The sequence below is a fragment of the Vanellus vanellus genome, assembly GCF_965231255.1.
Source record: "Vanellus vanellus genome assembly, chromosome: 21".
In the NCBI taxonomy this organism is placed as follows: Eukaryota; Metazoa; Chordata; class Aves; order Charadriiformes; family Charadriidae; genus Vanellus; species Vanellus vanellus.
Window position 1 is genome coordinate 2,782,961 of NC_138926.1, and position 14,245 is coordinate 2,797,205.

Genomic DNA, 14,245 nt, shown 5'->3' on the forward strand with positions numbered 1-14,245 from the left:
AAAGCACTGGTGCAACTGTTAGTGTCAAACCGTGAGCGAAGGCTTCTCTTAGGATCACAAATGGTAAACAAATATAAGACACTTGGTGTCAACAGCCTTGCAAATCTCTTCACCACCTGGAGCTTGAAGCAACTCAGCAGTTGCAAACCACTACTTGCACAGAAGTAGAACAGTGGTTTCAGAAGTGCTGTAAGTAAATAAGTGTCCTGACGTGAGCACCAAAAATAAGCGTGTGCTGAGCTTTTCTGAGCATTTGGCCAGGTCACAGCTGCTGAATGTCTTGGAAAATGTATTCCCTCATTCAGGTGCTGAGCGCTTGAAAACGTGGACCTGGACAACTCCAATGTCATCTGCTTCTCTAATAACAAACCACTGTTTTACCCTACAAAAATAGCCAAGTTCTCGCTGCTGATCCTGGAAGGAGGAAAGCAGTTCTTTTATTCCTGATCTTACCTGATTATTAGAAAAGTAGCCTGAAGACTTTCCTCTGTTTGATGGAGGCAGATCTTAAGCTCTGGGACTAGGGGAAAGCAAATATCCCTGATTGCTCTGATATCAAATACCTTTTGCTGACCTCCCTTGAAGAGAGTCCCTTGTAAAAATGCTGTTGTCCAGAGGTTTCAGTCACTTGGAGCCTTGCAGGGGTTTCTGAGCTCTGGTGATTTATTACTCCTTTGTAATCTTGTGGTTTATGGAGAGCCCTGCTGGAAATATACAGGGGTACAAGGGTAAAAGTATCAATTATCAGTGATCTGGTGCCAAAAGCCACCCATGTGCAAGGTCAGGAATGGGGTTTCAGGCTATGAGATAAGGCTTGGCGAATGAACCTGCAGGGGAGCAGGAGCTGTGGGATGGGAAGGTTTGAACCAGGAGCTCCTAACAGCAGGAGAAGGGTATATAATAAGGCTGGATCCACTCTTTTGTGGCGGATAAGCAAGGGCATCAGTTTTCAGTCTCCTTATTCAGAGCAGGTTGGGACTGGAGTGGGATCCTTGAAGTCTCTTCCCTGGTAGCCTCTGTGAACAAGAGCAGTAGAGCAGAAGGGCTGTCCCAGGACTACTGCCAGATGCAGACCATCAACACACCTCATCGCTTACCCAGGAACATCTTTTACAGAGGAGCTGGCATCGGGGTTCCTGCATAGGACCCTTGCAATGGACGTGCCCTTCAAGAAGGGAAGGGGGCTGATGCTTTCTGGCAAATATGGCTGAAACAGAGGAAGTCATCTGTTCCATTGGTGGGTCGGCATTGCTTTTGCTACCCCACGATGGCAGAAACTAACTGTAGTGGGTACTGGTGAGGAGGATATAGACTATGGGAGCAGGCTCTGGTTTACCTTCTGTAGCTGACTGGTGTCAGTGGGTGCATAAATATCAATGAGGGCAGAATTACTAGTGCAAAGCAAAGGACAGCACGCTCTATCCTAATGTGGGATCTTTGAACAGCCACTGAGCTTGTAAATCGAGGCAGAATTTCTGCCAGGTTACTTGGTGATGCTATAGATCAGCACGGTCTTCAGCTGAAAAAACTCCACAGAAAGAAAAGGTAGGTAACGCGTTACACAAACTAAAGGCTGGCTTGGCAGTTCTGATTTCATCTCTCAAGTACTTCCTTGGTCGTTTAAGTGGAATAATTTAAATTTAATGGGAATATTTATTTTTAGTGTTGCAGTGATGTGGAGGAGAAAGCAAGGCTTAAATCCCAGGCTGCCTAAACTCCAGTCTGTAGTCACAGTCTTGCTTGAATCCCAGTTTGTTGGGATTTACAGTGGTTTGGCAATAGTTTTCCAAGCTTGCTTTCTAAATGGCTGGATTTTGCACAACTCGCAGTGGTTGCGGAGAGAAGTGGCGATCAACAAGATGCGCGATTCGTTGATGTACCCTGTGCGCTGCAACTTACCTGGGACCTGATTTATGCACCCACAACCCTTCACTGGCCGGAGGAAGGTAGCAAATATAGGTCGTCAGCAGGCCAGGCTGGCAACTCCTTTCTTCCACTGTGGTGAGTTACTCACCAAAATAGACTCATCGAGGTCTACAGGTCATTATTTTCATTAGTGGTGATTCATATTAAGCGTTTCACAATCAGGCCTGCTGGTGTAATATGTTCCTTTCCAGAGTACCATTTATCTAAAGATCTCGGAATACTTTATATACATTAAACTTTAATCCATGCTCTACCTCCAGTGAACTAGGTAAGGAAGACTGTTTCCATTTTGCAAATGAGGTAAACTTAGGTACGGAGCAAGAAAGTGACTTACCCAAGACTGTGCAGGTTGGTTGCAAAGTTGTGTAGAGTGCTATCTTGCAATGACTGTACGTTTCCCATACAAGGCCCTATTTCCCTGCCCGAATTTTAAAGGAGCATTTGATTTCCTGGGGCTAAGGCTGAGCAGAAATCTGTCTGTAGCTGTAAATTCAGAAGATCTGATGTGAATCAGAACTTCCTGAAGTGTTTGGGAATGTTTAGATTTGTCATCCCAGACTGGTCCCAACCTGAAAGGATTGGAGCAGAACTGGGGGGATTTTTTTTTTGTGGTATCAACTGGTTGGTATAAGATGTAGAGTTAAGAGTTGGTGAAGGACTCTGCTTCTGATCTGTTCATCCTTATTTGCCTGTGTGGTCGACGGGATCAGTATAGACAGCGGAGGATGAAAGTGTCATTCATCTGACTCAATTACTAGAGGATGAGATGAGTTGTGCCTGGAACTCCATTGTCTGTCGTCTGTGAAGGGAGATAAGGTCACTGTCTCAAGTGAACCCTGTCCTAGTCTCTGTAGAGAAGCAGAGTTGCATGAATGGGGACAGATTTCACTGTTTGCTTGGAGTTTAATCTCTTGTGATAATTACATGGATGACTTCAATATTGTATATTACAATAGCTCCTAATTAAAAAAAAAAAAAAAAGACAATGGAAACGCAGGCCCTTCTTTCTCTGTGCTAGGGAAATGCACATCAAGACTCCCAGCCCAAGGAAAGCTAAACCTATGCAATCTGGGAGAAGGAAGAGGTCCAGACAGGGGAAATGACTTGCTTGTGGTTGCTCAACAAGTGAGTGGCAGAGCCAGGGAAGGTATCCCTCTCTCCTTACTCTCTCCAGTGCTCCCATTATTTAACCATATTGCCACTGAACTGGCCTTTATCCACCTCTGCTTCCTTCCCTGCCAGGGTCCCCTTCTCTGAGGGCATATCCTCTGATCTCCGTCATCACCAGGCAGCCCTCTGTGGTCCCTCACCTCATCCCAGCTGCCACCAGCTCCTGTGTGCTGCCAGCCCAGCCCTCCTCGGGGACTGCAAGCTCGGAGACACCAGCCAGTGAGACCCATGCCAGCAGCGAGTCAGATGCAGAGCAGCCTGCGCCTCGGTTAAAAAAGCCACGCCGGAGTAGGACCATCTTCACGGAGCTCCAGCTGATGGGCTTGGAGAAGAAGTTCCAGAAGCAGAAGTATCTCTCTACCCCTGACAGGTAAGTCATTCTCTTACACAAGGAAAAGGAATGAGCGAAAGGGCTGTTCTAGCGCTGCTCAGCTGTTCCCATAGGAATGAATGCTCCCTGCTGTAATGTGCTGCCTTCTACCTCTGCAGAGATGCCTCTGCCATTGGCCAAGGACACGGGCAGATCACCAAATTCAATGTCAAGGCTAACTTTTCCTGGGATCAAAGGTGACATGAATAGATTATATCAGTGGAAATGCCACATGGTGATCTGTGTGCTTCCTAGCAGCCATCCAGGCTCAGAGATAGGCAAGGTACAGAGCAGAAGGCTCCCTGCTATTCCCATTTCTGCTGCTTACTTGGAAAAAGGTGGAGCCTGTCTGCTTCTGGGATCTGGTAGTGAACGGCTCTGTCTCCATGGCATCTGAGAGGTTGGCTGTAGTTTCAGCTGGCTGCTGAACTAGCTTTCGTCTAGCATACTTGGGTAGCAGTTCAACAAGAATCCCACAGAATGGTCAGGGTTGGAAGGGACCTCTGGAGATCTAGTCCAACCCCCAAGAAGGTGTTGGCCTGTCCACCAGCTTGGAAAACAGTCAGGGTTGCATAGAGTTGAAGGTTACCTTGCCCTTGGGAAAGCACAGGCAAGTTCTTAAGGACTGCATGGTACCAAATGGACAAACCAAAATAAGAAAAGATTTTATCTGTTTTAAAGGCTTTGAATCCTACTCTGCAAATTTAAATTACAGGAAGACCTGTCCAATTCCTATTAAGTTTACAAACCTAGAGAGGGTTTGAAAGGTACAGCAGACCTTGAACTCCACAGATGGCAGTGTCCCAATATTTGAATTGATTTTGAAGATCGACATTCTCCACTCGTACTGCCCATCACCAAAGCCAAGGATCACAGCTAGACCAAATTTCATGGGCACGGCTGGGCTGCCTCATGCCGTTTCAGAGTTCTTAATGCTCCTGTACTGGCTCTTCACGGCTTCACATGACCAGGTGGTTGACACCGTTGATGAAGCACTGGAGGCTGTTAATTAATTTTATGGTGTGACTGTTCCTTGGCTTTGTACATGGTTGAGGCTGACTATGAGCAATTCCTGTCTATGTACCACTTCCCCTCTGTTTGTTTCCTCATGTTTCTAGGCAATACTGGTTACGCTAATGTGTGTGGCAACAGGTGGTAACTGGTTGCAGGTAATCAAAGTGTGATAAGACATGTGCATTAAGGCAAGAGTTAGTCAAGCAGTGTTTCTCTCTGTCAGCTCAGGGCTGGAAACATGATGGCGAAGCAGTGGGTTGTGACCTGCATTCACTCCTGCAGTTTTTGGCCTGGGCACAAGATGGTACTGCTTCAAGGGCAACTGGAGCACCTGGTTTATTTGTAGTAAGGAAGTGCAATACAACGGAATAATGCCTCTGCTAGATTCCGCTTGTCAAATAACAGCGATAGTATCTTTAAGTCAATGGGATATTTTGTAGGCATTATGTAGTGGTATAGGCAGCAGGCAAACCAAGCCTGTAGGTCTAAAGTGAATCCAAAGCAGGGGGGAAAAGCATGAATCCATGAGTGTGCGTTTGAGCACAGAGAGCTGGTGTGGTGTATGTCGGTGCTTGTAAGTGTAAGAGTGAGTCTGACTGTCGTAGGAGCCCAGCTGAAACAAAAGGTTTATTATGAAAAACTTGGCCTTGACAAATGTGTTTCCCCCATTCAAAGGTGGGAAAATGTTTTCCAAGATGTTCACACAATCCAGAACACCTTGGAATGGGCCTCTGAGTTTGAGCTGTCCCACCTGCAGGACTTGCGTGACTCTGTGGGGCACTTGCCCAGCTTTGCTGAGGATTTCCAACTCCATTGGTTGTGCAACTCCATTACAACACTGCCAGATGCACGGTGCTGTCACCTGTGGGGAAGGATAAAGAGTTACTCTGAGCTGCATTTGCTTCATATCCTGGGTTTTAATATAGAAATAATGAATGGTTTCAGATGAACTTGCACAGATTGGAGATTTGTGGAAGATGAATCAGGATTATGGGCTGTCTGCCACATATACCCTTAAGCTAAACACGCAAATAATAAATTCATTTATAAGCCTAAATTGCCTATAATAGCAGAATGCGTAAGAAATTAATAGATTTAGATGTACTACTATTCCGTGAGAAATGAAAGTATTATTATCCCCATTATGTAGGTAGTGAAGAAGTTGTTGATACAAAGCAGCTCTTTCAAAGGCAGACTGGTGCTGGGTGTCTGGATTCTGAGGTGTTTGCTTCAGACCCCATAGACCTGTTTTTCAGGGATGCAGCGTACAAGTAGCTCCCTGCTTCGTGGGCAGACGTGGAGTGTCAGCAGTTGGAGTACAGCAGGCTTGTGTTTCAAAGAGGGCAGGCGAACTTCTGAAGCTTCCAGGCTTGTTCATTTGTGCAGTGGTCACTGAGAAGAAGAGAGAGAGCCTGCAAACACCTTAATATTCTTGATTCTTCCATAAAAGTGTCTGTACGTCCTAAATTCACAGGGGTTTCCCGCTTTTGTCTTTTTTCTCAAAACAACAGCTGCACCCAGCATCTGAGCTCCTCTTCTCCATGAACTCATTTCAATGTCTGTCTTGTCTCCCAGGCTTGACTTAGCCCAGTCGTTGGGGCTGACTCAGCTCCAGGTGAAGACATGGTACCAGAACCGCAGGATGAAGTGGAAGAAGATGGTAAGTGGTTTGTTACCGTTTCTCCATGGTCCTTAAAAACTGGTTTCCAAAGAACAGATTTGGAAGCTGAGCATAGTGTCAGTGGTCTGTGTCTACTCATTCCAAATTTTTATTTTATTCTTGATCACTTTTCTTAGAAACATACTCGTTTAAAAAAAGTTTATACTGCACCATGTGTGGTGAGCAAGAGGGACCATAGGCAGTAGGAAGAATACAAGGCAAAGGGATGAAAGAAATTAGAACAGAACAGAGGGAAGAACCAAAATATCTCCATCTCTGTTTTTGGCATTCCTGTGATCTGAATGCTTGTGGGATTGGTTAGATAAAAAAGATTGTGTTGCTCCATGGAAACCAATGCCTTTTTAAGAGCTAATATCATTAATTCTTGCTTTTCATATCTTCCTTTTGCTTTGCTCACTTACTCTTAGCTTCATGGCCCTTTTCCAGTTAAAATGCTTTTAGAAAGGACAACTGTTCGATAAATCCTGGTGGGAACCATGATGCTGTGATATTCTCCAGTGGAGATGTTTATGTATTCTGATCTGGGAGAGGAGATGCAGTTCTAGACTGTATCTTTGAATGTATGAGACAGCTGCAGAAGTTACTGCCACTTAAAACAAGTTTAGGATTAGCTTGGATACAGACCTTTGGTTGGAAGTATCTTGTTGCTGCAGTGATGGTGTGAAGGGAGAGGGAATTAAACACAGGAACAGACCTGTTTTGCAGACTCCCACCTTTTACACAGATGAGGAGGGTCTCTGTATTTTAATACAGGTGTTTAAAAAAAAAAAAAGCTATTTCAGAAGCCAGAGAGGCTGGAGGAAAAGCAGTCGGAGGAAATTCTGGCTAAGGTTTCTGACTGTTCTTGCCTGGGTTTCGAGTAAAGCAAACACTCAGGAAAGGAACTGAATTCTGCATCAAATCTTCTCTGTCTGTAGCATTGAGGACTGTGTGCCTAGGTTGCTTTTGGGCCTCTTGTAAGAACTTAGAGACCTCCAGCGTTCTGGGTGTCCTTGCTGGTAATGTTTGCATTTTGCTTTATTTGATGGGGGAGCTGACGCCATGAATGCAGGGCACTTCTATGGGGCTGAAACAGTGACCAAGTCATGGATTAACTTTGAGGTCAATGCTGAGTTTCATCCTTCTCTAAAGGATGTCTCTCAGCAGCGAAGTCAGATTGATGCTGATGGTTCTTCTCTTTGCTCCAGGTACTGAAAGGTGGACAGGAGGCTCCAACGAAGCCCAAAGGCCGTCCCAAGAAAAACTCCATTCCCACCTCGGAGGAGATTGAAGCAGAAGAGAAAATGAACAGCCAGGCGCAGAGTCAGGAGCTGGAGGGATCTCAAGCTCCCGAGGAGCCTAAATTGACAGAGGAGAAGCCAGAAGTCTCCTCGGAGACAGAGAAGTCTCCAGAACACACACCAGAGCCCTCCTCAGAGGAGACTACGCCGTTAAGTTAAAAGGGAAAGCAAGGAGGGGAAGGGGGGGGGAGGAACAAAAGCAAAAAAAGATAAAGGAGAAAAACCAAAACCAAATATATATATGTATATATATATTTAAATATGTATGTAATTGTGTGTGTGTACATATATATATAAATATATATATATGTAGACCTTGTGTATAAGTCTAAAGGTTGGTCACTTTGTGCCTTTGGGAATCAGCCATCATGGGCCACGGTGGAACAAAGACATGCCGTGTGAGTGGGGACGACCCGCCCCTCCGGCAGTGCGCGTGGGCCTTCCCACAGATAGTGCCGGAGGCCTGAGCGTGTTTCCAGAGAAAACCATGTCTGGAAACCCGAGATGGCTCCTGGCAAGTAGAGAAGTCCAGGGTTCCTTTCGTGCTGCAGGAGGCAAATGCGTAGTGCTATGACTGTGTTGGAGGGTTCCGTGTGTTCGCTTGATTTTATCTTTGCCTTTTAAAGCAGCGCCAATGGATGGAGTACTCGGTCTGGTCTCAGATCGGGGACAGCTGAGAAATGGGGAGCTCTGACAGCACCATTTCATCGTGTAACCAGCACTTATTTCTGTTAGGGATGGGCCCAACTTCAGCAGTTTTAGGAAGGAGTTCAGACCCATCAGTTTGCTTTGGCCCAGTGTAAAGATCAAAGCTTCCGAAGCGAGATTCATACCCGGGTCAGCATTCAGATTTCATCTCTCGTGGTTGTTTGGGTGCCGTGTCTGTGACTTTGCAGTGATCCAAGATAAAACTTTGAATGAGATGAGGGTTTGGATTTGAGTCTGCTCCAGAAGCTTTGGGATGCTTGGGTCTGGGATTTTTGCTTTGGGCCCACTTCTAATTTTTGTAGGGTTTTTTAAAGAACATTTAAATGTTTTCAGGGTTTGGGGAGAATGATGGATTTAAGAAGTTGCTGCAGAAAGTTCACGTTTGTTTAAGATGTGTGCCAAGAATAGATGTGCATCATGTTTCATAAAGTCTTGTTAAGGGTGCATTTTGCCCAAAGGCTGCAAGAGATGTATTAAGATAACCTTTATTTTTTAATTAAAAATTAAATATATAAATAAAACTGTTGTTGTTGTTGTTTCTCTCTCAGAATGCTAGATAGAGACTTTCTGGGCTAGGTTTTTCTATCCTAACAGACTCTGGAGAAAGCGGGAGTCATCAGACGTCCTGTAACACTATTGTGCGGCAGGAACTGTGCGGACTTCCTTCTAGCACCTTCCTAAGGTAGGGGAGGGGTCTTGGTAATGCCACCTTGTCACTGGGTGCTGATGAACGTGTCAGAATGAGAGCGCTGGTGGTTTAGCTATTTTCTGTCACCTCCCCTCCCGCAGTTCCATCTAGATGACTAATAAATGGGTCTTTGTGACCCTGTGAAGAGGGTTTCTTAATTTCCCTTTTTTTGGGGTGGTGGTAGCGATTCACTCAGCTCTCAAGTGACTTATCCAAGGAGTGTTGAGTGAGGAGAAAGGATTCCCCCCCCTGCCCCCCCTCCAGTTTCTTTCTCAATGGTGTTTGAAAGCCTTTAATTCCACCTCTGCATTAGCGCTGCAATGGCACGTGCATCTGCATCAGGTAATACTTGGCGTGGCAAAACTCCAGCTGACTTCGGCGGAGCCAAGGTGGGACAGTGTCCCACTCACTGCGTATTAAACACACAGTAATCAACTTTGAAAAGGCACCTGTGGGTTTAAGTGCATCTACAGGTTTGTACCTAAACCTAAAACAAATTCACCAGAGTTGGGCGATGCTCATTTGCAAGAGGCTTTGAAAATCCCAGGCATTTCGTGCTATTTAGCTCTCTTTTTATGGCACAGAGAGATGGAAATGGGATAAAAGATTTCCCGCTTGCCTGCTGTGTCGCAGGCGTGGGCTGTGTGCTACGAAGTCTTCCCTCTGCCATTAAAATGCCTCAAAACTCGTTTGTCTTCGAACCCTCGTGCTTTCCCCCGAGCCCTGACATACTCGTGACAGGCACAGTGAGAGGCAGGGGCGGCGGGGCAGGATTTTGGCACTTGTCTGGAGTTATGATACAGTATACTGCACATTCTTTATCTGTGGATGTCTCTTTTTTTTCTCTTTTCCTTTCTAGAACTGTGCTTTAGTTCAACCGTATCCATTGGACTTGAAATGGCATTTAATTTAAAAACGGCCTATGGCCTGTTTGTACAGGAATTAGATTAGATGGTCTATGAAATCTGTAATCGTCCTCTATTGTTCTTGGATAGTAGCAACAGCACTGTTATCTCAAAATAAAATGTTTCCACAAGTCTTAAATGCGGTAGTACTCGGCGAGGGTGAAGGGAGCAATTAACTGGAAATAATCTATGTAATGAGTTTCACCATCAGATTGCAAAAAAAGTTGTTAAGAGTCTCTACTAGGTTTATTTAGAAGCCTGAATAGTTCATTAAATCAAATTTTTTGTGCAGATCATTGCAGAAACGGAAAAAGCTGACTGTCGGGGAAGGCATCAAAGATACTTTAACTTCTCTGAGTTCAAAGTGAAAATACCTTCTAGTGAGTTTTTAAAAGAAATTTAAGAGATGTATTTAAACCATAGCATTTGGAAATTTCAGTATATAGCTCTCAACCAAAATGTGTTCCATAAAATGGATAATGCGTGTGGATTTTGTGGGAGGTGTGTGTTTTGTGGTTTTGTTTTCTTTTTTTGTATGTGGCACCCAGTGGATTTTGAGGAATTTTGACAGGTTTACATGGCAGGGGGGAAAAGTAGAAACGGGGGGGGGGGGGGGAGTTACTTTCTTGCCTTGAAATACCAAGTGGTGTGTAGTGTGTCTGTGCTATCCAATGAAACAGATCGGTATGGAAATACAAAATTAAAAATTTTACGGTACACTTCTAAATCACAAGTAAAACAAAGTTGGTTGTTTTCCAGCAAAGAGCAAAATAAGTTTTACAAAATGACATTTCCCACTTCCTAGGTGAAAATAATTGTTTCTGACTCAGCCCCACTTTACAGTGGGAACAGTTTCAGTTATATATATATATATTTTTTTTTTTTTTTTTTGTTAATCCCATTCTAATCACTTATCAGTCAATCTGGGTGAAAATGCAATACTCGAGCTGTCTGGGCTAGTTTTTAATGAGTCCATAAGACACTGAAGATGTTTTTGCTCCTCTTTAGGATGAGTAGCAATCTTAGCATCCTATATTTTGATGTGATTATTTAAGTGCAAAATTAGCTCTTGAAATGCTGTCTGGTACTCGCTCACACTGAATTACTTTCCCTGACTTTGCTGATAATTTCTTGAATGCTCATGGAAAGCACGTTCAGAATGCGTGTGTTTGGAGGGAAAGAAAACAGCAGGGGAACAATGGTAAAACCCTTGAATTATTTCTTGACTAAATCTCTTTATACTTCTTGTTTTTTCTGTGTTACATCTGCATCTACAAATTCTAGTAGAATTGAACATTTGATTCTAGTCTGTGATTCTATACTGATCTCAGCCGTTGTTGGGAAGTGAGCGCTCCTCTTCCTCTTTGTTAAAGAAGTTTCTCCTGTTCCTTTACACTCTTGTTTTAAGATTTTTCCTCCGTTAAGCTTATTTTTGCTCTTGTCACTGAAGTGCAAAGAATTGAGCCGCTCTTCCCCTTTGCTTTGGGCTGAGCTGAGGATTAGCTTTGAGCCGGGGCTGGAGAAAGCAAGCCTGGCGCTTTGAGTTCAGCCTTTAAAGGGGTCTGTGGTGATGCCCAGCACTTGTGGCTGCGAGTGCTGTTTGCTTCATGCTCCTGAGACCCAGAAAGAACGCTACAGGTCTCGCTTCAGGCACCCTTGTTCAGAAGTGTAGCCCTATCTGCAGTCAATATGGAGGAAGTCTGCACAACCAGGCTTCATCTTTGCCAGCAGAGTGACCAGAGGGCTTTCCAAGTGCCTTTGCACTGGTCCTGAAGGGAGTTTTATTTCTTTAAGGTTGTTCTGTCTCCCAGGCACCCAGTTCTCCTGTCCCAGTACCACTTGTCACTTACTGGAGGATTCTGATGGGAGACGTGTGCCCTTGGGGTTGAGCCCCGCTGATGTTCAGGGGTGTTCGGCTTCCAGTTGTAACAGCAAGGAACAAGCCCCGATGTCGAAATCCGAACTCCCCTACAGGGATGGAAAGTGCTCATATCCGGAGTTCTGGCTGGGACCCACCTTTTATTGTACCCACTGTTTAGATAATTTTGCAAAGCTCTGAGCTCATCCTGAAAGATGGTAAGTTCCCCCAGGTCCCAGTGTGGAGGAATGGGCTTTTCTCCTGTTTAAAAAACAAAACAAAAAACAAAACAAAAAAAAAACAACCCCAAAATATGTATTTGTTTAACTCCAGGCCAGTACAAAGAAATCTGGTGTTGGGGTGGGTTTTCGGTTCCCCCTTTTCTCCATTGTCTGTCTTCAGAAGCAAAATGGAAACGGGCAGTAAGAAAGGAATGAGTGAAAAAAGAGGGGATAAAGAGGAGGTGAAAGAAAAAGGAGAGGTGAAAAGCATAACTGTATGCAACTACAAGAAAAATAAAAACATAATCATGTTGAAAAGTCAACTTTTCTCTTTTTTGTAAACTGACAGATAAAGCTCTGGTTCTGTAAAGAGGGATTTTTCTGGAGTTTAACATGCAAAGATGGTGAATGACGGGTTTTTCGTAAGTTTCCTCTTATGTGATAGCAGTCCAAACCTCACTGAGTAAAGAGCAGTTGGATTAGGCTTAGGCTACAATATAGGGTTTGGTCCCAAATCTGTGTCTTGGCAAAGGCAGAGGTTCGGTGAAGCCTAGATCCCGTGGAATCTTAGATGTGGGGCATGAACATCCTGTAGGAACCTCACTCCTCTTCCTTCCCATGGTCTGGTAGCACGGTAGCTTTACTTATTTTTCGTTTGTTTTGTTTCAAGTCGCACTTTGAAAACATAGTAGTTGCAATTCAGATCTCTTAAATTAGTGGTACCTGGTTAAAATTACAACTAAACACACCCCCCCACCTTGTTGTTTGTCTTGTGCTCTGCTCTAGGAATCCATAACTAGACACTAGCTTTTAGCCTTTGAAGTCCTGGAGTTAAAGGAAGAGATTTGATCCCTAAAATTGAAATATATTTTTCCCTAGCAGAAATAGATATTATTTTTAAATTATTTTTTCTCATAACCAGATACCTTGTGATTTCTAGTCCCTTCCCATATCGCTAATCTCCTTGAAGGTACTGTCCCAACGTAATGGAGTAATTGCGCCTTAGCATGGCAGTAGCTGCTCGGAAGGAAGCCTCTTATCGCTGCTGGGATCCGTAGGTGCCAAAAGGAAGAGGTGTACTGGAGAGAGTTAACCCCTCCGGGCTGTTCTGACATGTCAGTTAACTGCTGGAAACACTGAAGCTCTTGTTTTGTCAAACAATTGAGAGTAACAGAGTTAGTCACTAAGAGAGGTTCTTGAAATCATCGGACAGCCTACCTTCCTGCATGCCGCTGGGAGGAGGTCTCTTTTTTTCCCCCCCAGAGATTGGTGAGAAACAAATTTATCAAAAAGAAATATCAGAAGCCGAAATTTCCTGGGGAAGGCGGCTGCGGAGCATGCCAGAGCGCGAACAAAAGCAGAGGAAGCAATGGTTACCCCTTGGGCAAATGCTTCTAATATTTGCATAAAGCCAAAGGAACCAAACCCTTGGAGATAAAACAATAGTTAAATATTTTGGGCCTTTTACGCTTCCCATACGAGGGCCGCTAGCACCGTTGTCAAGTGGCAAATATTACAACTTCCCGGAGACTTAAAACTTCACTGTTCTCACCACGCCGGGAGCCCAGCTCTTACTTAAGCTAAAGCAAAACCTTCCTTAATTATACCAGAGCTGTGATACCCAGTTCTGATGCTGTGCGGATCTTTATAGACCTGCAATGAGCTAGGGCGGGTTTGGCTAAGGTAGACCTACGTGCATCCCTGCGAGGTGTCAGAGGAGCTGTTGTGGCAAGTGAATTAATTAAAGCGGGTCTGAGAGCTGATTTTAAGTCAGTCAGGTCGGAACATTTATGCAAGAAGCAAACCACTGGGAGAAATTTTCCAGCCGCATCCTTTTGTGTGGGAGGGAGGGAGGGGGGCTCGGGTGGCTGTTCCCGCGGTGTCACCTTGTAATTATGAAACTATAACGGGGGGGGGGGGAGGGGGAAGAGGTGTAAACTCATGAAAACAGCGGGGCTTCTTCCTTGGGACTGCCCTGAGGATTTTTGTGGGTACTTTTTAGCAAGTGAACATTTTGGGGGGGGGGGGGGGGGAAGATTATTTTTGAAGTCAAATCACAGCTGCTCTCCGGAGCTTTCCTGGTGCCCCTGGAGAATCCGGCCTCTCCTGGACATCTAGTAGCTAAATGAGAAACAAACAAGCTGAAAGTGGTGGATTAGCGGTGATAAATAGAGAAACGGGTCACAGGCAGGCGCTTTCCTGCTGACAGCTGTTCCGCGGAGAGATTATGGCACCGGCTCAGCGAGAAGAGAGAAACCTTTCCTCTGTCATCCGTCCCTGTCCATAGCACATACGTGCCCGTACGAGTCTTGCTCCTCTGGGCATCCAAGGTCCTGCCAGGAGAGATGGGAATTTCCCTCTTCTTACTGGAAGCTCGGATTACCCCTAATTCCAGCTCTTTTTCCAAACCTCCCTGCATCTGCC

General features: G+C 44.9%; 1 protein-coding gene across 1 annotated transcript in view; it reads left to right on the plus strand.

The window, feature by feature from the left end:
- Positions 1-8,657, plus strand: part of BARX2 (BARX homeobox 2) — a gene marked incomplete at its 5' end in the record, with an annotated part of 35,819 nt that extends 27,162 nt beyond the window's left edge. Inside the window, 3 exons of the mRNA XM_082493849.1 lie at positions 3,169-3,466; positions 6,056-6,140; positions 7,349-8,657. Of these exons, the coding sequence (XP_082349975.1) occupies positions 3,169-3,466; positions 6,056-6,140; positions 7,349-7,600 (635 nt within the window). The 3' untranslated portion in view covers positions 7,601-8,657. The remainder of the gene's footprint in view (positions 1-3,168; positions 3,467-6,055; positions 6,141-7,348) is intronic.
- Positions 8,658-14,245: the final 5,588 nt, after the last annotated feature.